This window comes from Electrona antarctica, assembly GCF_951216825.1.
Source record: "Electrona antarctica genome assembly, chromosome: 21".
NCBI classification, from domain to species: Eukaryota; Metazoa; Chordata; class Actinopteri; order Myctophiformes; family Myctophidae; genus Electrona; species Electrona antarctica.
In genome coordinates this window covers 23637831-23661238 of record NC_136802.1, presented here as the reverse complement: position 1 = coordinate 23661238, position 23408 = coordinate 23637831, and the positions used below count along the sequence as shown (strand labels likewise).

At 43.8% G+C, this 23408-nt stretch overlaps 1 protein-coding gene across 1 annotated transcript; it reads left to right on the top strand.

Moving 5' to 3' along the window:
• Positions 1-19809: 19809 nt before the first annotated feature.
• On the top strand, positions 19810-22869 carry LOC306914293 (solute carrier family 12 member 7-like; the record flags this gene model as incomplete). Its single annotated transcript, XM_079491290.1, has 1 exon — positions 19810-22869. The coding sequence occupies one exon, from the start codon at positions 19810-19812 to the stop codon at positions 22867-22869; it is 3060 nt and encodes a 1019-aa protein (XP_079347416.1).
• Positions 22870-23408: the final 539 nt, after the last annotated feature.

Genomic DNA, 23408 nt, shown 5'->3' with positions numbered 1-23408 from the left:
TGTGTGGCATGTGAGTGTGTACCTGTTTGTGTGCACCAAGGTTAATAAATAGTGTTTAGCAGCCCATAACAAGACTCAGAAGAGACAGGAGACTGATGAAAACTGTCTACATTGACTTGCTAGCACGCTAGCATTCTAAGACTATAATGCTTGGCCAGCATTCTGGAGACAGGCAGTACTGTCAGGAACTATTGATTCCCAGTGTCTTGGCTGACAGACTGGAGCACCTCTACTGTCTACATACAGTGTAATGGGTGCTCAAACACGCGGCACACAGAGCCATGATGACCTTCACCTCAGGATCCGCCTGGCCTTTGCACTGTTCGCACTACCGGCTACTCGTGAATTATGCACTGGCGGGAGCTGGACTGTCCCTAAATGGTATCTTACGGCCGTTATACGCGCTATTCATTATGGAGGTGTGGCCGTGGGCCGTGCACAATGGCATAACATTCAGAGGTCTGCTCCTCTTCTAGTTCTCCACAAATCTCTGTGATTCTAATCTTCCTATAATCAGCAGAAGTGATAGTGTCAATTCCTTGTGTCAATTGTGTTATTCAAATGCAATCAAAGGCTATAGCATGGGTGTCCAAACCTTTTTCAAAGGGGGTCACATTAGAAAATATGGGCCAACTACATAATTTCGCTTCGGATTAAAACGATTCTATTTAACCATCATCATCAATATTTAATATCAATGGTCTTTTGTCAGGTGTGTGTTGTGAACAAAAAGTGTATCTCAGCCATTTTTCAGCCTTATGTCACATTACCAAATGTAACCAAGCAAGCAAGGTAGAAATAGAAATCCAAGGAACACTGACAAATATGGGAAATGCCCAGGTTAAAAAACAATAAGTAAAAATGTCCCATACTGTTGGGCGGGCCGTTCATAATACAATTCAGGTATGAAGGCTGGGCCGCATTCGGCCTGTGGGCCGCACTTTGGACACAGCTGGGCTAGAGTGTATGAATCGAATGTTGGATGTGTAGTGTTATCGGTGCCTCAGTGCGGCCGCAGGTGCAGAGTCCAGTGGCGCAGAACCACGATACTTCTGAATTAAAATTAAGTGATTGTGAATGTCATAGTCATAATTTCACTGTAATCCACAAAAGTGTGACCGTTAATTCCTTGTGTCAATACATTGTTTTTATCAGCAGTTGCCAGTTCATCAATGTCGTTGATCTGCGTTTGCTGTAACCACAAAGACCATTCAGTTGAATTAATCCAAAACACAAGCAGATTGCTGTCATTTAAAGTAAATAACAGCCAATCCACACTGAGCATTCCAATGAACAACAACAGTAGAATGGCTTCATGGCCAGACACAGAATCCACTAAGGAAACTAGATGAGAGCCGTCCGGCCAAATGGCCGATTGTGTTCGATTGAGAAATGCACGGCTCTCTCAACACGGCTCCATCAGTGAGCTGACACAAGCGCTGGCTTTGTCCCCGAGAGGGCTCCTGGTGGTCCCTGGACACACAAGCTGCCATTCAGGTCTCTTACACACACATGCTGCAGGCACGTACAGTACAGTACAGTACACAAACATACAAATACAAAAAAGGAGCCTCCTGGTTCCCACTTGATGCCATCATCAATTGCTGTAAGCACACTGCTACATTGCATAGCAATTCACATGCGCTGCTTACACACACACACACACACGCACACACACACACACACACACACACACACACACAGACACACACACACACACACACACACACACACACCACACACACACACACACACACACACAGTCACACACACACACACACACACACACACACACTCTCTCTAGTCTATACCTTCAGAGGGGGAGCGTGAAAGCATGCTACGAATGTGAGAGGCACGCTCTGTAGCCCAGTGCCTGGAGGTCTGGCCTAAATAGTGCCTTTGAACCCACCTCAATACAACTATGCCAGCAAGCTCCTCTGTGTGCACGCCTTTGACTGAATCCATGAGTGGGAGAGGAGAATCACAGTCAGCAGGAAGCAAGTGAATGAGCGCCCACGCACCGCTTCATCTCCGTCCCCAAAAAGGTCACAGCCATCTTCGGCATCGTCCTACTCTGGTGGTCTGACCTGAGGTCAGCTCCAACGGAACAGTGAATAGGCTTTGTGCATAACTGTAGTTCCCTTTTCCTGACGGTCGCATAAACATTTGGTGTTCTTCTCATAGCTTCATTTGATATGCTCAGGCAGCAGATTTGAACAGGAACATATGAAGGTGTTGTGTTTTAACTGTGTTTCCAGTTCAAATCTGCTGCTGAGCCAAATGCAAACATGGCATATAATTTAGAAGCCAACTGATATACTGTTACTGTATCGGTTTCGGTTTGTCCTTTATCTCTGCCATTATTGTAATACTTTAACTAACTTTTCCTAGTTAGAATAAATTCAGCCTTATTTTATACTTTCAAAATGCTTCTAAAATCTCAGAAATAGCATCTCTACAAGCTGACAATAAGTCGCCATGCATTGTGAGCTTGTAAATCTTACATTTGACATATTTTTCAAAAGGATTTTATCATCACAATATATTATAATATCAATATTTGATTTTGTCCATCTAAAAAAGATGAACACAGGAGGGCAGAGATAAAATGATGACAGTGAGAGAGCTGAAGAAAGCAGTCTGACAGACAGAACATGTGGCTGATCAGGGCAACAATCGCTGGCGTGGCATGACATAACAAACTGAGCCTGGCACGTCTGACCACCACCAGCACAACATCTGGATGGCATTGACACCGCGTGGCTAACAGCGTAAGAGCAAACGTCACGGTCAAACACACTCACAGTCACAAGCCCAATTAAACATGATTAGAGCTGGACAGCTGGTGTTATTATTATACGATACCAGACCTGTGCCCGGCTGTAGAGCACTGAGTCGGTAACGATGGAAGTTGGAGATCCATTCCCCACCCGGCTATGCAATACCCTGTACCAGTGTCAGAGTACCCGTTCCACCCATCTGTCTGTGTCCCTTTTATGCCCATATATGGATATTTCTGTATCTCTCTCTCTGTGTCCCTTTATTCCTATATGGAGTTCTGTGTCAGGCATGCCCAAATATGAAGTGTTGTGATGTCAGAACAGGCCAGCTCCATATATGGAGATATAGGGGTGATCAGGTCCAGAGCCCGGGCAGAGGCTTTTGTAATGGTTCTGGACAACTGGCTATCCAACGGACTCGACACCGGGCACTGCACTCCCTGTGGGGCTGTGGAACGTGTGTGTCAATTTTGAAGTAGGTGGGGCTAACGGTTCTCGAGTTACATGGATTACAGACGTACACACATACATTTGGAGTTCTGTGTCAGGTATGCCCAAATATGGAGTGTTGTGATGTCAGAACAGGGAGCATGGGCAGGGGCCCTGTCCAGAGGCCTTTTGTGGCGGTTCAGGTCAACCGTGGGTCCGAGTCGTCCGACTGACTCAACACCGGGCACTGCACTAGTGCACTCCCTGTGGGTGTGTGGAACTGGTGTGTCGAATTGTCGGTGGGGCTAACGGTTCTCGAGTTACGTGCATTACAGCCGCGTGGGTCATGAATACAAGCGGACAAAATTAGTTTTCTTCGACGGGTGGCTGGCATCTCCCTTAGAGATAGGGTGAGAAGTTCGAGTCACACAAGAGAGACGCTGCTTCTTCTCCTGGAAAGGAGCCAGCTTAGGTGGTTCGGGCATCTGATTAGGATGCCTCTCGGGCGTCTCCCTAGGGAGGTCCTCAAGGCACGTCCCACTGGAAGGAGACCCCGGGGAAGACCAAGGCGTAGTTGGAGGAAACACATCTACTCACTGGCCTTGGAACGTCTCGGGATCCCCCAGGAGGAAGTCACTAATGTTGCTCTGGAGAGGGACGTCTGGAGCACTCTGGTGGAGCTGTTGCCCCTGCGACCTGACTACGGATAAGCAGTTGAAGATGGATGGATGGATGGATGGATGGACACGTACAGACAGACGTACAGACAGACAGAGACATGGTGCATTTATAGATAGATATTCCTGACAGTTTGTGGAACCGAATGGCCAGTTGGAAATTGAATATTTCCAGGAGAGTGATGTCTCAGAGAGTCATTCTTTAGTAGTCTATACTGTAGCACTCTTCTCAAAGTGGGGTCCGGGGAAATGCAGGAAAATGTTGACAACTCTTCTTTTGTGGAGATCCCTGGCACACAGACGGAGAATACATCAATTTGGGAATCCTTGACATGAAAATGTTTGAGAACCACTGTGTATACTCTATAGCAAGTGCAACATTACTTTCCTTGGGGATAAAATTAATTGTGCCAGCCAGCCAGGAGGAAAGATGAGAGGGAGACAGTATGTGAAGACATAGGAAGTAGGTCCTGGCAGGATGCCATGGTAAGCCAGCAGGTCTACACTCATCTCTGTAAGTCTGGGACTGGGAGTATTTTAATAAGCGCTACCCCACTGACTGGCACAGCAGACTGTGCTGTGCAACACTCTACATTCCTGAAGGGGAATAAATAAATGCATGGCTGTAAAGAAGATTGGAAGAGGGCAGCGCACACAGTTGCAACGGCTCAGTGTTTATGTATTTTGGTGATTTGATGCACTGATCGGTCGGCACTTTTAATTTCATTGTACAAGTTACAATGACAATAAAGATCCACAGTGTCCTCCCAGAAAGGATAGGCACAGCTAAGAGACACAAAAAAGCAATTTGAGTAAACAGCTAGATATTACTTAGCTGACCGGCGGAGTCCCCCAAGGCTCAATACCAGCCCCTCCTGTTTTTTCTCTACGCTAAATGTCTTTGCCGAATATAACAGATCTACAACAGATTTTGCAACACGTTGTGATATTGTGGATCTGCTATTTTCACCAAATTTTCACCCAGAATAGGGACATAGTGGTTAACCATATGAGCCTTATTATGAAACAGGTTATCCTTCCTGATAAACTGTCCCCACCTACAGGACTCTCTAAACGTGTGCACAATTACAAGAAACACGGTCTGGGAACATCTTGAATGAAGATCATCATTTAAAAAAAATCTAGGGTCAGCAGCAGCACACTCAAAAACGTGCACGCACCTTACATATTCTCAAGCACATTCTGCTGAGAAAATGCTTAGTCATGTCCTGCGAAGTCATGTCCACGTAGGCTTGTGGAATTAAATTTAACCCATCATCACTGAACCTGCTACCATTAGTGAATTGAGGTATCACTCTACCTGTGTGTGTGTGTGTGTGTGTGTGTGTGTGTGTGTGTGCGTGCGTGTGTGCGTGCGTGCGTGCGTGCGTGCGTGCGTGCGTACCCCATTAGTCATTTGAGATCAAAACTGTTGATAAGGATTTGTCAGTGAAACAGCCAAGTCAAAAGCAAAAGGCTGACCACACAGGTTATTAAAGTATACACAACTCCCATTATAGGCAGGATCCAATTTTTGTATAAACCCTACCCTTCTGGACGGGAACCCCTCTCGGGGTTCTGTACAGTATGTACAGTATCCAAAGATTTGATGCTGCTACAGTATATAAATACGTTTTTCTAGAAAAAATATTTTGAAGACATTTTTTAGAATCGGCCTCAGTCCAAAATGTGTTAAACAACATACACAAACATCGACATAAACACAAGCACATGCCACAATAATTGACAGACATAGAATAACCAGCTGTACACATACTGGTACAGCATGTTAACTATCACACGGTAAGCCACATGCAATCTATATACACCATGTTAATGAGTCGTGCTGTTCCGCCACATGTGCTGTGCCTGCTTAACTTGATACAAATGGCCCAACATGTGTATATGACATAGTCAATAATGCACAATGTGTCTGATAGCGGCACAATTATCTACAGTATAATTTACAATGGGAGGTTCTTTTTTTTTTTTCTTAAATCCCAGTGGCAACTACAAAAATGAGAGGCTGGTAATGTACTCTACTGGGAAGCTGCGATGGATGTCTCATGTCTGGAGTGCTTTTGTGTGTGTGTGCGCGTAAACTATCTGTGTATGCACAGTTTGCACACGCACACACACCATCTCTCTATCTGTCCTGATCCATCAATCACTGACACTGTTTATCCTCCTTCCTCCTCTAGTCTTTCTCTGTCAGTCTCATATCACCCACCACCACCACCACCACCTCCCCATGCTCTGTCAACAAACCCTGTTTCCCAATTAAGCCTAATTTATACTTGGTTGCACAAACACATGGTTCGATGGAGTATAAATTAGGCTTTCACCTCCATGACACATCACTTAGACACAACACTGTGCTACCATGGTGACCGCTGCATCAACAACAACCTATAAGTTATCTTCAACCCTGTAACACCCAGCGTTGCAATAATACAACATATTTTAATTAATTAATTACATTTTTTTATTTTCTTTTGTTCACCTAAACTTCATCATTGATGTTCATTGCAATGCCATTGCAATGCCATTGGTCATGATATTTGCATATAAATACCCCCCACAGAGGCTGAAATTCACACAAATTAAAAATCTCTTTTGAACAATTTTTAACCTTTGACCTTTAACCCTGATAAAAGTAAGTCAAATAACTAATATGTTTTTTTGTGATCATTAGAATGTCTAGAATGTCTAGAACATTATTATTGTGAAAGATATCCCTCAAATGTAAATTATTAATTTATTATTATTATTTTAATAATAATTATAAATGTGCATACAATTTGCAAAAAACTTTTTTTAATTCTTTTTTTTACATCATTTCCTCTGATAAGTCCTAGTAGTAAAAAGTAGTAAAGTAGAAATATATCCGGGTGTTACAGGGTTAAGCAATAAGCTTTCCATCTATAATTCTATCTCTCCTTAATGGCCTCTTCTCATAACTTTCTCTCTCTCTCCATCCTTAAACAAACCCTCTCATCTCTCTTTCTCCATCTCACATGATACTGTTGTCTGGCCCAGTTTTCTCACAATCCGACCTTCCGTCGACCAGAGAGTGTGGCAGATGTCCTTCACTGTGGGAGGGGGGGGGGGGCATCCTGCATGTGGACATCCTGACACCAGCCTATGTCTGTCCATCACCAGCAGCATGTTAATCACTCCACTTCACACCCAGCAAGGGATTGGAAATAAACACACATACTGTAGAGGGCTTCCGTTTTGTGTGTACCCAGGTTTCGTGAGCATCTCAATATGTGATCGTATGAATGAGTACGTCTGTGAGTGCGTTCCCGCCTGGCCATGGGAGTGTGCATTTGTGTCTTTCAGTTTTTGTTGCCATAATCTCTGCAAATAAAGGCACTTCACTAGCATCGGAGCCCACAGTGTGCGAGTATCTTCATTTCCTTATCTGTGTATACTACTCACCGCTCGGCACCTGCCCAAGTTTGGGTTGGATGTGCATGTCTTTGTACTTTTTTCGTTATTTGTAGAATCTACCTCAGGTCTTAATGAAATATAAGTGGTGTAGTTTCATCATCAGGAGTCTGATGACGAGTGCAAGCTTGGAACATCATACTGCTGGAGATGGTACAGTACACCCCCACAAGTAGGGTTCTTGTGGGGGTTCTCAAACTTGTTCATGTCAAGGACCCCAAATTTGATATGTATTTGGCAGACCCCCATCTGAAAAGGTTTTGTGCCAGACTGACCAGTGACCCCCAGAAGAGAACATGTATGCTGACACGCTGTGCGCTTGTAGATCTGCTATTTTGGTATAGCCAACGTATAAATGGATCAAGTGGTTAATAACATGATTGTGATACTGTTGCTGGGGACCCCCTGGAACCCCCACAAGAACCCCTGGGTGTCCCCGGATCACACTGCCCTACACACACACACACACACACACATAGCAGTAATCCGATTCATTCTATGACCCGGATCGATCTATGATGTTGGGAAGAAGATAACTGTACAGGACAAATTTTGCATTTGTTGGTTGGCCTATTGAGAAAAATAAAGGGAAGGTCCGCACACTCAGATATGGTTGGCCTATTGAAAAGCACATTCCACAAAACAGTTTGTGTGCAGCCCATAGAAAACAGCACAACTGTAACAGAAACAGCAGCAGTACGAGTGAATGTCGACAGGCGAGGCGACAGTCTCCCCTTAGCTCTAGCTGCTAGTCCTCCAAACGTAAACAATCAGATCTACATCAGATCTAATTACCAAAAGATCAACTCGGAGCAGCTAATACTTCACCGTTCCAGTCCAGTTTCTCCAATCCTCTGTGCTGAATTGCACAGCTCAGGGGAACACTTGGCCTCATTCAAAATGTTTAGTAATGATGACTGCATGCCTATAAACTTTGCCTTTAAAACCTCACTACACCACCATCTATCTTCAACTGTCAAATAATCAGGGCCGGCCCTCCCATCAGTCAGCAAAAAAAACAAAACAGTGCTTTAGAACACAAGGGGGCCATGGTCATTTTTCAAGGGGGCATCACGAAAGATCCTGCCTAGGGCACCAAATTGCTCAGGGCCGGCACTGCAAATAAGACTAGTGGATGTAGACTAAATAATCTTGCCTAGTGGAGCCATGCACGCGCGCACACACAGTGATCTAGCCATTCATGGTGACTGAATTCCCAGCACATAACAGAGCGCTTGGAAACACTTAACACACCCGCCCCTTAAATGCCACTAGGACACGCCGCGGTGTTCATATCGCACTGAGGCTGTGTGAATTAAATGACAAACCAGACGAGTAAACACGGGAGGGCAAAACAAATTAAATAACTCTCCTTTGAGGATAGTGACACACACAGACACTGACACCGCCACCCTGACCTGTTTTGCACAGGCATCAGTTTGGAAGGCAGTATGAAAGGACCACTTCACCACTTTTCAACCTATCTTCATATAATTGGTCCTCATTAATGAGCACAGTTTTTTTTCTGTGTCTCAGTTCAGAAACCACCATCATCGATGGGGAATCCAAGCTATAGAAACTGCAGGTTTTCTATTCCTGAAAAGATGCTATATGCGAAAATGGAAGCCATCATTCTCACGATAATACAAATCTAAATATGAAAAAAATCTGCCTAATGATGATGTCACAGGTGGATCAGTTTCTGAACTGTCCACAGCCCTCCTATGAGACACAAACTGAGTAGAAAAGAATTGTGGTATTTTATCATGAACATTAGTGAGGAGTGGACAGAGGACCAATTGTATGAAGATAGGTTGAAAAGTGGTGAAGTGGTCCATTAACATTTTTTTTTTTTACCACATAAATAATATGCGTGCAGCGTGACGCAACACGCAAACATGTATGTGACGGAAAGGGCAGCGTGCATTTCTATCAGCGAAGGTCACCCGCCTTGACTCCCTAAAATATGACTCATTTCCAACAAGCCAAGGCTTCGAGGAGGAACTGCACAGAGCTGCTGTTTGGAGAAAGTTGAGACAGATGATGTCACAAACAAGCATTAGCATATGTATATCACCTAGATGGGGAAATTCAAATAAATAAATAAAGCCTTGACAAAGTTGACAGCTAGCCTTCTACTATAGCCAGCCAGCCAGCCAGCCTGGCACACTGGCGCTCTTTTCACATTAGATAGGCAGGCTGCCTATCTAATGTGAAAAGAGCGCCAGTCTGTTGTCAGACGACAGGTCTTCATTTATAATTATAAAAATATATATATATCGTTAACAACACTCAGCAGCAACATCACAATTAACAGTTCGCCACTGAGCGGGACAACTTCACTTTGCAGCAGAGCAATGGTATGATAATCTACAAGGTCCAAGCTGCATCGACCTGTAGTCTAATTAGCGTAGTGTCTGGTGACGAGTCAGGCAGTTGACCGTAAGCGTAAACGCGCGCGCGCGCACACACACACACACACACACACACACACGTACCTGTCGTATTATTGTAGAGGGCTGCTCGTCATTCCCGGTGGGAGAAGGGGTCACCGTCCCTCCTTCCACCAAAGCCTCCATGATGTTCGGCTCTCCTGTCGCCCAGCATTCGGTCTAGGAGGACGGAGAGACTTCCACTTCCAGCCAGGCTGCAGCAGGCTGTTGACAGTTGGATGTTTCTTTCTTCCCAACACTGGCGTTCTGTCCCCGACTACACAATCCACGCACTGTCCGTCTGTACCCCCGAAACGTCCGCCGCGCGTCTGTGCAGCGTGGAGGGGCTAGTCCCGGTGCCAAGTCAAATGACGTATCTTTCTCTCACTCTCACTGTCTCAGTATCTCTCTCTCTCTCTCTCTCTCCCCCCCTCTCTCTCAGATTCTCTCTCTCTCTAAAAATAGAACCTCCTCAACCTATTTTTTTAATGTGGAGAAACTGAATGAAGGCGAGAAAAATGTGCATGTGGACGTGTCATGTATTTGCGCGTGTGTGCCTCTCTCCCTTCGCCGCCGAACATCTGTTTTCACATGCTGAGCCATTGAGACACGACGACGTCACAACTTGTTGTCTTTCACTTGAATACACACAAACACACGTGCACCTGCACTCACTCAAAGGGACAACTCGACCAAAATACACCAGCACCACTAGTACACCTGCCTGCCTGCAGCCTGACTGTTCTTCGCCCCACATCACTATTCTGGCTGATTGCATACTATATTATGGGGGGATGGTTGTGGTTATGGGGGTTGGGCTCCAGAGAAAAGGAGACCCACACCCCCAATTTGTCACAGGGGACACTGCAGGGAGTGGGTCTGCATGTGTCTGTGATGCTGGATTGGTAGAGAGTGCTCCCAGCTGGTCTCAGTGGTTATAGAGAGCAGTGACATTGACTGGCCCATCTTCATCATCACAACATAATAACAGAGACAGGGATGTTAGGGGGAAGGGAGAATGGGAAGCTTTCCTCACCGAAACTGAGGGGAGGATATGTGGACCCATGTATACTATCCCTGCTAATGAAGATGGACGTGTGTGTGTGTGTGTGTGTGTGTGTGTGTGTGTGTGTGTGTGTGTGTGTGTGTGTGTGTGTGTGTGTGTGTGCAGAGTGCAAGAATCCTGCATATGGAAACACCTTCATGAACTGCAACATATCAATCTATTCCATAAAGCTCCTTGTAATGCATGAAAGATACAACAAAATAAAAGATTAAAGCAGGTATTGTCTCTGTTTGTCTGAGCTTAACAAACCCTGCATGCCAAAGAAAAGTACCGTACACATAAGAATGAAGAATACTGTAATAAGTTAATGATGAAATTACACTTATTTATTAAATCCCTTTCACCCCTGGCATGCTGATGGATGGCCTAGTGGTTAAGGAACATACCACCTAATCAGGCTGGGACCGAGGCTACCACCTAATGCAGCTGACAGCGAGGCACAGGTTTGATTTCTGCACCCGATGATGATGTTTTATGTGTCTCTCCCCGTTTCTTGTCAGTCTCCCCTGTACTATAGTATACAAATAAGGGCAGAAAGGCCCCAAACATATCTTATAAAATAAAAAAATCCATTTCCCTGATTTCCCGACTTTTCATACTCACACACAACCTCAAAACATTGTCATCATGTTCCCCCAGACATGCATCATATTACTAGGGTATGAAGTTCATACCCTAGCATTAAAAAGTGTTGTTCATACTATGAACAACACTTTTTTTAATGAATTAAATGTAATTTTGTCTTATACAAAGGTCATGTCTCACCCACACAGGATCTGATGAAAAATGTGATTTTTCTTTTTATTTATCGGCCTGAGCAAGCAGGCAGGATCTATTAGCTCAATGGTAAAAATCTAGTTCAAATCCAGAGTAGAAGAGGAAAGCTTTAAGGGTCCTGTTTCAGCTCTATACTGTTCCCTGCTGGGTAGAGAGACCCCATGCTGGAGATTGATATGGTTATTACTGGCACATGTTGATGTTGAAATAAGATTTGAGGTGAGTAGCTTCCTGTTCACAATAGCATTATGATCGAATCAGGACAGGGGGATCAGTCTTCATGTCATGGCAACAAGAGCCCCCAAGATTGCAGCTACCCTTTTTTCAGACTTTCTGATGACAGGTGACATATCTGTGTTTGGGGAAGCAGCGGGTTATGCTGCATTATGATAACATTATTTGGTAAATGTCGGCTACGTTTATTCCACGACTGCAGTTGTTCTAATATTCCATGTGTAGAAGAGCATTGGCTGACAGCCTAGAATGCAATGTGAGATGTACAGTAATCAACACGGACCCACATTGTGCAATAACTGTATGAGATCAAAACCACACTGTAAGGATAGATTCCACGCATGTCATGAGTAGCTAAAAGTGAGAACTGTCCAGAACGCTCACCAAAAAGTCGTTACTTTTGGAAATGCACACAGAAATGGAGAATCGGCATCCTGGTAAACCAATAGGGTTTAAGTGGTTACATCATAGAGTGATTTCTTACACTTATATGCTACCAAAATCTATTCTATATTCTTTACGTGGCATAAGCCAATGGGCTTTGTTGGTGAATGTATGTCTGAAGATGTATTGCTAAACAAGCAACACAAAGCAGAAGAGATATGATTTTGTTTCTAACAATGCTTCTAGTTTCATCCAACCTTCCATCACGTGTCCTCTCCCCTCTCACTTCCTATGCTACATCCCTTCTTCGTCTTACTGTCTCTTCGGCCCTGCCCTCGCATCATTCATCCTGGCCTCTCTCTAATTCAATTAAATACAATTTTATTATAGGGCTGAATCATAAGTTGTCACTCACAATACTCTTTACATAGAGCAGAGACATCTCAGAGATTCTCAGTCCTGTTCACCAGACTGTGGTGCTGCTATGACAACAGGATCTATAAAAGGTCTATCTAAATATTGACTCAATTAAGACTCGTGGACTGATTTGTGCCATGCACAGTCACAAATCACAGCATGCATGCCAGCTATAGCCTAACTGCTGTTTCCTGTTGAGCAGAAGTGACAAGCATCTGCTAGGACGGTTCTGTCTGGTTCCTCTAATGACCCGCCTGGCAGCCATGATGCTCACATTAATCTCAGTTAGTGTAGTGTAGTGTTAATAAAATTAACCAATTAATGAATTAAATACAGTGGTTCTCAAAATGTTTAATTTCAAGGACCCCCATAACTCTCAGAGTTGCAGATCTAGCTTCTCAAAGTGTGTGTGTGTGGGGAGGGGGGGTGGTACCCAGCTAAATTTGTTAATATTATACACAATCACAATCATTTTAAGCTAGCCAATTGGCTAAAGTGGTTAGCCAATTGGCTATTCAAAAATCACACTTGTGTGAAGTGAGGGGCGCTAATATATTAAAGTCTCAACTCCTGTTGATTAGGTGATGTAAAACAAACGGTGCCAAAACAAACATTAAACGCCATTAACAATAAAGAGACAATATGACGTAAACGACACATTATGGTGTAAATTTTCCCTTCATTGTCAATGCATTTACTAAACAAACTAAAGACAAACATTAAATCTGTGTATAGGAGGGGAAAATAACACCCGTGTGAAGTGAGGGGCGCTCTTGTCGTCGTACATCATCCAATAAAAAATGAATATACTTCTTCATGAATTATGAGTTATTATCTTTTAACCATGATACAATGTTTAAAAAAACTCATCTTTTCACCATGATCATGTAAGATGACAAGACAACTACATTTATGTAATCATAGCACGGCACATGAGCTTGTGTGTGTGTGTGTGTGTGTCTTACAACATGACTAACAATATTTGCAACTGCAAGGAACATGCAGGCCTCTTAGTGTCTTTCTGTTATATTTGTATGGCTATATACAATACATTACATTTTCATTAATCTATTGTATGGTATGATAATAAGTGAATCACAACATCACAGCGCCAGTTTCAACACATTATCTTACAGAAGTCACTATAAATACTAGTAAAGAATGCTACACAAGTTGCTGTACTGTACACCCAACCCGACTATAGTGACATGATGAGTCATGTGTATTCAATATACAGTACAGTAGATTCTACTCTAGTATCATTCTAGAGAGTAGAATGATATTGTTTAACCCTTGTGGGCTGAGATAGCAAGCTAGAATGTATTCAAGATGTATTTAATTCCACATTTTGTAAAATATAACTCATTCCAATAACAATTGACCACGTCAGCTCATGGAAGCTTGTTGTCGTGTGTGTATGTGTGTATATGTGTGTGTGTGTGTGTGTGTGTGTGTGTGTGTGTGTGTGTGTGTGTGTGTGTGTGTGTGTGTGTAAACTGTAAATGACGCTTTACAGATGATGCATTACATTCACCCATTCACACACACACATTCATACACCGATGGCGGCTGTACCGGCCTCTCTACCCTGAGCATCTGTGTGTGTTTGTGCGTTCGTGCACGTCACAGCGTGTGTAACTACAAGCTAATTGGTAGAGAAGGAAAATGTCCCTCAGTGACAATGTCATAGGAACAGACTGAGCTGTCACTCACTACCTTCACCGGCTCTGACATTGAGAGAGTGTGTGCTTCAGTTTATGTTTAACAGAAGCACAGATGGACAGTCAGCCAGAGAGAGAGAGAGATAATAATATAATATAATATATAAATTAAAATATTACTTATTTTCTATCAATTACACACCCCATTCATGAAGCCTTGAGTTCATGGAGATTCATCAGAGTTTCTACATACTGTGTTAGCGGTCAAGAGGTCAAATAAATCACTTGAGTAAATGTACTGAAAGTACCAAAAGTATAAGTACTCATTATGTAGAAGAAGGTCCCATTTCACAGGTTTTCAAATGTACAATCTAGGAACCCATTGGCAAAACAAAGGAAAAACATCACCCTCGTGAGTCAACAGTCTTCTCGAGAGTCGAGAGACTATCAAATGTATAAAATGTATAAAAAAGACTTTGAAAATAACAGATCTACAAACACGTCGCAACGCATCAGCTTGTAAATTCACTAATTTCAAATAGCTGAAGTATAGGGCTGAAATGGTTAATATAGGTTTTGTAATAATAATCAAAATCTAGAAAGTAGGGGCGCCCGCTGGCCAAGTGGTCCAAGTGCATGCCACGTAAAGGCTTTGGCCTGACATCGCATCACGTGTTCGAGTCCCGTTCATGATGACCTTTGCTGCATGTCCCTCCCCCTCTTTCTTGTCTATCTTCACTTGATACTATCAATAAAGGCAGAAAAGCAAAAAAAATAAGTTTTCTAAGTAAAGTTTTCAAATAATTGTAGTAGATTAAAAGTATATTTGCCTCTGAGTAAAATGATTGAAAATTGGAAATACTCCAAGTAAGAATACCTCAAAATTGTACTTATGTACAGTATTTGAGTAAATGTTACTATCCACCACTGCAACTATGTATAATAGTTAAAGCAAGTTTCTCTTAGTATTGTATCACATGGGCACCTTCCACCTGCACAGGTGTGTCCGTGTGCCAGAGGAGACACTGTAGAAGGACACAGTGCCAGCAGGCCAGTCCAGGTATGCCCCTACTCTGTTGGAGTCAGAGGGACCGACGAGAAGTTTAGTTGACTGCCCATTGTGATGCACAGTGTACCTGCTAGGCTGCTACCCCAGAGACCATCCACACATAGCAGACTCCAGGACTTGTCGTTGGATCCAAACAGACTGTCAACACCCTTTCCTTTCCTGTTGATTCCTGTGTATGTCACTGCTATCAAAACACTTCCACTCCACTCCACTCCACTCCACTCCACTCCCCAGTAACGTCCCCTCTCTGCAAAGAACCTGCTTCCTCATATGAAATCTGTCCGGATGATGAGTTTGATTTGCTCTCACCGGTGTCGCCGGTTCTGTTGTTCTCACTGTGTTTGGGTCTAGTGTCAGTTCACAGAACTGAGTCGTCCACTTGTTCACCAGTTGAACATCTTCTCTTCCACATTCTCTTCTATTTGCAGAACCTTGTTCTCTGTCAACTTCATCTCGTTCAAGTTCACGTTTTCATTTCTCCGCTCTGCAGAGATTAGCTGAAGGCTCTCCTCACTCTTCTTTCTCTCCTCCCTCCTCTGCCTCTTCCTCCATGCCTTTAATGTTCTCTTCCATTTTCAGGGCCCCACATGCTTGTCTTCATCTCGTTTTTCACGCCTTCAATCTTCTGCTCTGTGGCACTCTGCAGAGAGCTGTAGAGCAGATCTCTGCAGAAGGCTCTATTCTCCGTTGTCTTCAGCTCATTCCGCATGACTTCCATTTTCTGCACTGCATAGATGAACTTGTCCTCTGCCGTCCTCTTCTCATTCTTCATGCGTTCAATGTTCTGCTCCACAGAGAAGCACTTCTGTGACAAAGATTATTTTTCTCTAATCAGCTGGATTCTCTCCTCCTCCCATTTGTTCCTCTCCTCCACCATCTCTTCCTTGATCGTTGCGGTCACCAGGCAGTTCCTTTTCTCCTCTGCTTCCATTTCCTCCAACCTCGCTTCCATTTCCTTCAACCTCTTTTCCCTTTTCAGGATGTTGACATCTCGGGTCTTTCTCTCTTCCTCTATATCTTTAATCGTCTCTTCTTGTGAGAAGAGATGATCAATCAGTTTGTCTTTTGTCTCTTCCCATTCATTCTTCTCCTTGATGAAGGTCTTGTTCATTTCCTCCATGGCATTCAGGACAGTGTTCCTTTGTCTAGAGTAACCAACAACCATAAGTACTGCTGCCGCGACACCAAGGCCTAAGACTTTCACATCATACATTGTTACCACATACCTGTGATTAAGCTCTCAGCATAGAGTGCAAAGCTACTTGTTGTTCAATTATGTGCTAGCAATTTTATTTAAGAGGTTGAGCTGAAACCTTGCCACAATATGGAGTCACACGTCATAGATAGACGTCATTGATCAGAGATGACTTACGTCATCGACTGGCCACGTTAAGCCCGAGATCCATGGGAAACTCTGTTTGTTTACATATTGTTTCATGAATTGTGAAAAAAATAAAAATGATATACTGTATAGATAGAGAGAGAGAGAGAGAGAGAGAGGTATTGGCATAGTGCTGGGTCAAAGTACACATAGCCTGTCGCTGTCCATCAGTGGTTGTGCTGAACCACCACCAATCGATGGATGCAGAGCAACATGTTCTGTCTTTAGTTTGTCTAGCCTACTGCTAATTTATTTGAGGTTACCTTTTGTAGCACTAATTTAGACTGTAGGATAGAAGTGCATCAATAAGATTTTTTTTTGAATCCCCCAATAATCTAAACACTAAATTTAAAGGTGACATACATACTAAATTATAGGCTAAGCATATTCTCAGCTGCACACTTCTTGCGTAACACTACAGACACAGATAATAATAATAATAATGCATTTTATTTCTATTGCACTTTTCATTCACAAGGAATCCCAGAGTGCTACATGGTTAAAACACATAATCAATCATAAAAGGTTAAAAACAGCCCAGGGTTATCAAAACTCCTGCTCTTCATTGCAGCAACACCATATCTGTTAATAGATAGAGCTCTAGTCTAGAGCCTCTAGATAATATTTCATTACCATATGTCTAGCATTCTGTGAACAGCATAGTAGGCTTATATGTCTGATAGCTTTACCAGATGGATGGCTCCTACTAGAGACAGTCCCATGCAGCGAAGAGTAGCAAATAGAAACCATTAACCATCCCCGGTCTATGGAGGTATTTTGGAGGTACGTATACGGGGAGTTTACGTGAACTCAAATGATATGAGCCCACACTGAGCTCAGATCTAGTAGGCTATAGTTATTATGTTAAAGATCTGCTGTGATCTGTTCTGTTCTTTGGCTATATAGAAGTGTATATTTGTACGTCTCTAAATGTTTTGATGAATTGAACAAGGTGGACCCTCCTGTAAACAAGTGTAATGCTTTATTGGGTCGTCCACTCACAGTTAACAGTCTTTGTATTGAGATGTGCTTGAAATGTACTGTAATTCTGCAAACTGTGAATTATTTCAATCAATCAATCATTAAAACCACTTTTAATCTCACTACAGCCTCACTATGTAGATCTTCTATTTTTGCTCATTTAGAAATATTGTTACTTTTTTTTTTAAAGTTTTGAAACATTTTATAACATGTATTTTTATGATCGATCTTGACATTTTCAACCTACGAGTCAAGGATTCATTTCCCTGAGGGTGGAGGACGGACACCAGCTGAGACCCACCTTAGGGCTCCGAACATGTAAAAAAGCAAAATATATGGTGCTTACCCTGATGCCCCACATGTTAGAGAGGCCCGCAGCGTGCTTGTGCAATGTATTAGTCCGTAGTTTTCAATAAAGAAGTGTGATAATCCCGTTTGTGTCCGAACGCCATTTTCCCACCTCGTTTACTTCCTGTTTACGTTGAGCGTAATTCCGGGTTTCACCGGATGCGCCCCTCACTAGTCACTATTGGGTTCCGACTTCAGACAGAATCGGCCACAAACGAGATTATAACAATTTGATTAAAGTCGAGAGTCGAAATCTTGTGCTAGGTTAGAATTATACGTATGTTCTAGTAGTATTGGTGATTGTTGAAATTACGGTTAGATGTTTAGGAAATAAGTCAATTGAAATGTGTGTGTTTTAGAGCCAGAACCTCAACTATACCCTCCTCCAATTATGCCTCATCATCCGGAAAAGTATAATTTATGGGACAGATATCCTATATTATTCTCTGTCGTTAATGGGATTAACCCATGTAAATGATAGTACATCATTTTAAATGATGCATTGTATACTGTCTAATCAGTAATTCACCTTCTAAAAAACATCAAGAGATTCGTCTGCAGTTGGTTTGCAAGGGTATACTGGCATCTGTTGGAGGTTGTGAGTAACTGCAGCGACTGTTTGCAGTTCAACAGAGTATGCCATGTCTGGTCTGCTGCTGTAGAACACATGATAGTGTGCACGCACCTGCACATTTTATGCTCCATTTAATGTTTATTAATACAAACAGTTTTTGAGTGGTGTAAACCACTCCTACAACTGGCTTTTGTGTGCAGAAAAAAATGAGCATGGTTGCTATGTTCAAAATAATTTCTGACGTAATTAAATCACACCCGGGTGAACTGGATGACCGTAGCAACCATGGTCATTTTTTCTGCACAAAAAAAGCCAGTTGTGAAATCACATCCGGGTGTGATTTCATTACGTCAGATCAGAGCTGATCAGGCTATATAATACCTTACCTTATATAATACCTCACATCGGACGTCAGACATTACGTCAGACCACAGCTGATCATGCTATATAAAACCTTACACCACTCAGTTCACACGGGTGTGATTTTTATTATTTAAGTAAATGGAAAACAAGAACAGAAGAGAATTCCATCAGGTTGACTTCTATGATGAATTCCTGTACTGTTCTTTGTCTATATAGAAGTGTCTATTTGTACGTCTCTAAATGTTTTGATGAATTGAACATGGTGGACCCTGTTGTAAACAAGTGTAATGCTTAATTGGGTCGTCCACTCACAGTTAACAGCCTTTGTATTGAGTTTGTGCTTGAAATGTACTGTAATTCTGCAAACTGTTAATAAAACTTTCAATCAATCAATCAAAAACAGAACCTGGCAGTGATGCACCAGTTTGTAGTTTGCCTCAATTGCTTGCCTTTAGCTTTTGAACTTTCTGTCTTTCTCAGACAGTGTCATTTAGAGATAATGAGATATGCAATGCAGATATGCAATATGCAATGCAAAATTCAGGCCAAACATGGTAAAACGGCAAGGGCGCATGTGCAAATCGGCATACATGTCACACATGTCAACAGATAGTGTTGTGTGTGATGTTAGACCAGAGCTCTTGTCATCCTTTATGTGTTTAAGATGCCTGAGTTGTTTTCATTTTTTCTGTACCTTCTATACCTAGTCTTTTAGAACCGCAGCATAAAGTTGTTGTGGCTTCCCCCTAGGAAGCAATATGATAAGTGGAGAGACACAAGAAGATGGGGGATATGAGCGAGAGATTTGTGGTTGTGCCGATCGACGAACGTGACCCCTTAATCAACACCGATAGTGACACAGGGAGCAACTATGATGGAAAGAACATGGTCCTCTTTGAAGAGGAGATGGACAGCAACCCTATGGTTTCATCTCTCCTCAATAAACTGGTAAACTACACCAATCTAACCCAGGGGGCTCAGGAATATGAAGAGGATGAAGATGATGGACACAAAAAGAAAGCTTTCAGGCCCAATCAGATGGGGACCTTTATGGGTGTCTACCTGCCCTGCATCCAGAACACCATAGGGGCCCTCCTCTTCTTGCGTCTACCCTGGATTGTTGGCACAGCAGGCATCATGGAGTCTCTGGCCATGTGGTTGATTGGCTGCTTATGTACCCTGTTAACGGCTATATCCATGAGTGCAATTGCTACGAATGGTGTTGTACCAGCTGGAGGCTCGTACTATATGATCTCCAGATCTCTGGGTCCAGAGTTTGGTGGAGCAGTGGGTCTCTGTTCCTTCCTGGGAACAGCCTTTTCCAGCTCTATGAGCATATTGGCTACTATAGAAGTTTTGCTGACTTACGTCTGGCCTCAGGCGGCCATCTTCGTTTCCTTGCAGAATAACATGCGCGTGTACGGCACCTGTTGCTTGACGCTCATGTCCCTGGTTGTATTTGTTGGCTTGAAATATGTAAACAAACTGTCCTTGGTCTTCCTCGCCTCCGTCATCCTGTCCGTCATAGCTATATATGCCGGTGTTATCAAGACCACCTTTGATCCTCCAGACTTCCCCGTTTGTCTGCTGGGGAATCGCACCCTACAGAACCACGACTTTGACAAGTGTCTGAAGATAGAGATCATTGACAATGTGACAGTCACTACCAAGCTGTGGAGTCTGTTCTGCTCAGGGCCGGAGCTCAACGCCACCTGTGATGAGTACTTCCATGTCAACGAAGTGAACATGCTACAGGGGATCCCCGGGCTGACCAGTGGTGTCATCTCAGATAACATGTGGGAACACTACGGTCCACTTGGTATATTGTTAGAAAACAAGCACCTGGCATCTATTCCAGCCACTGACAAATCCAAGGACACCTACAGCCCCTACTTGGTAAATGATATAACCACCTCCTTCACTCTGCTGCTCAGTATCTACTTCCCCTCTGTCACAGGAATAATGGCCGGTGCAAACCGGTCAGGGGACCTGCGAAATGCCCAGAAGTCTATCCCCATTGGAACCTTCTGGTCTATTGTCGTCACCTCCATCATCTATGTCACATTTATTGTGATGTTTGGTGCCTGCATTGAGGGCGTTGTGCTCCGAGACAAGTTTGGTGACTCTGTGAAAGGGTACCTTGTGATTGGGACACTGTGCTGGCCCTCACCTTGGGCGATTATAATTGGCTCCCTTTTCTCCTCCTGCGGGTCAGGGCTTCAGAATTTGACCACAGCCCCACGTCTTCTGCAGGCAATTGCCCGAGATGGCATAATACCATTCCTGCAGGTGTTTGGCCATGGAAAAGCTAATGGAGAGCCCACCTGGGCACTGTTGTTGACTGCAGGAATCTGTGAAATTGGCATCCTCTTTGCTTCCCTGGACGCTGTAGCTCCCATCCTCTCCATGTTCTCCCTGATGAGTTATCTGTTTATCAACCTGGCCTGTGCTGTTCAGACCCTGCTGCGTACACCCAACTGGAGACCACATTTCAAATACTACCACTGGACCCTGTCTTTCCTTGGTATGAGCATGTGTCTTGCTCTCATGTTCATTTTCTCATGGTCGTACGCTATCATAGCCATGGTCTTCGTTGGCTCCATCTACAAATACATTGAATACACAGGGGCAAAGAAGGAGTGGGGAGATGGTATCCGGGGACTTTCCCTTAATGCTGCACACTATGCTCTCCTTTCCCTCGAGGAGTCACCACCACACACCAAGAACTGGAGTCCTCAGTTGTTGGTGCTACTTAACCTGGACTCGGATCTGTCTGTGAAACATCCTCGCCTACTGTCCTTAACCACTCAGTTGAAGGCAGGGAAAGGCCTGACTATAGTGGGGCACGTCCTGAAAGGAAATTATCTCCTCAAGGACACTGAGGCCAGACAAGCTGAGAAAAACGTCAAATTGTCCATGACAGCGGAACATACCAAAGGTTTCTGCCATGTTGTTGTATCCTCCAACCTGCGAGATGGCTTCTCTCACCTCATCCAGGCTGCCGGGCTAGGAGGTATGAAGCACAACTCTGTCCTGATGGCCTGGCCTCGCAACTGGAAACAGTCCAATGATGGACAGTCCAGGCAGTCCTTGAAGAACTTCATAGAGACTGTGCGTGAGACCACAGCAGCCCATCAGGCCTTGCTTGTGGCCAAGAATGTGGACAGTTACCCCTCCAACCAGGACCGTCTTGGGGAGGGCACCATCGACGTGTGGTGGGTGGTTCATGATGGAGGGATGCTGATGATGCTGCCCTTCCTGCTCCGACAGCACAAGGTGTGGAGGAAGTGCAAGATGCGTATCTTCACTGTGGCTCAAGAGGATGACAACTCCATCCAAATGAAGAAGGATGTCCAGATGTTCCTCTATCAGCTCCGACTGGACGCGGAGGTGGAGGTGGTGGAGATGTACGACACTGAAATCTCAACCTTAACCTATGAGAAGACAATTCAGATGGAGCAAAGGTCTCAGATGCTCAAAGAGATACAGCTGTTGAGTACAAGGAGGAAGAGAGAGGCCCAGCTGAGCCATCACACTAAGGAGAAGCGCTTCGAGTGCCATCACCATCATGAGCCCAACGGCAACATGGCCTTACATGACCTCTTCAACATGAAACCAAACCAGACTAACGTTCGTCGGATGCACACAGCAGTGAAGCTGAACGAGCTAATTGTCAACAAGTCCCAGGGAACCCACCTTGTCCTGCTCAACATGCCCGGGCCACTTAAGAACAGAAACGAGGATGCAAACTACATGGAGTTCCTGGAGGTTCTTGTAGAGGGTCTCAACCGGGTCCTCTTGATCCGCGGTTGTGGTCGTGAGGTCGTTACCATCTACTCTTAACAAAACACACCAGTGGTGAAGAAATCAGCCAGCCCTCCCACTCCACCCCCTGGACTACATGGAAGACTGGTAGGGTTTCAGACATTGATCCTGTGGGAGAGCAATTTTGAAGTGGAAAATTCAAGGAGATAATCAGAGCTTGCACATCCACTAGAAAGCCCAGGTGGCAGGACAAACTGGTTGATAGTATGTAAAAAGAAATAGTCCACAGACTCTGCACACTGCAGTTTACCTTCTCAACCAGCAAAGGTTCTTAATCTGAATGAATAAATGAACCAGTAAGAAAATAATTGCTATTATTTTTTCTGTTTTATTTCCATTTATTAATTTTATATTTTTTCCTGTGCTATTTTTGAGTGGTGCAACCACTCCAAGGAACAGCAATGTCCGTGTTCACCTAACTATGTGACGTTCACCTAACTATGTGACTATGAGCACGAGTACCAATGAGTACCAGTAGGGGCGCTGTTGTGCCAGAAACAGAGAGAGAGAGATAGTGCTGCACTGTTGCCTGCTAATGAGAGGGAGAGAGGGGGGAG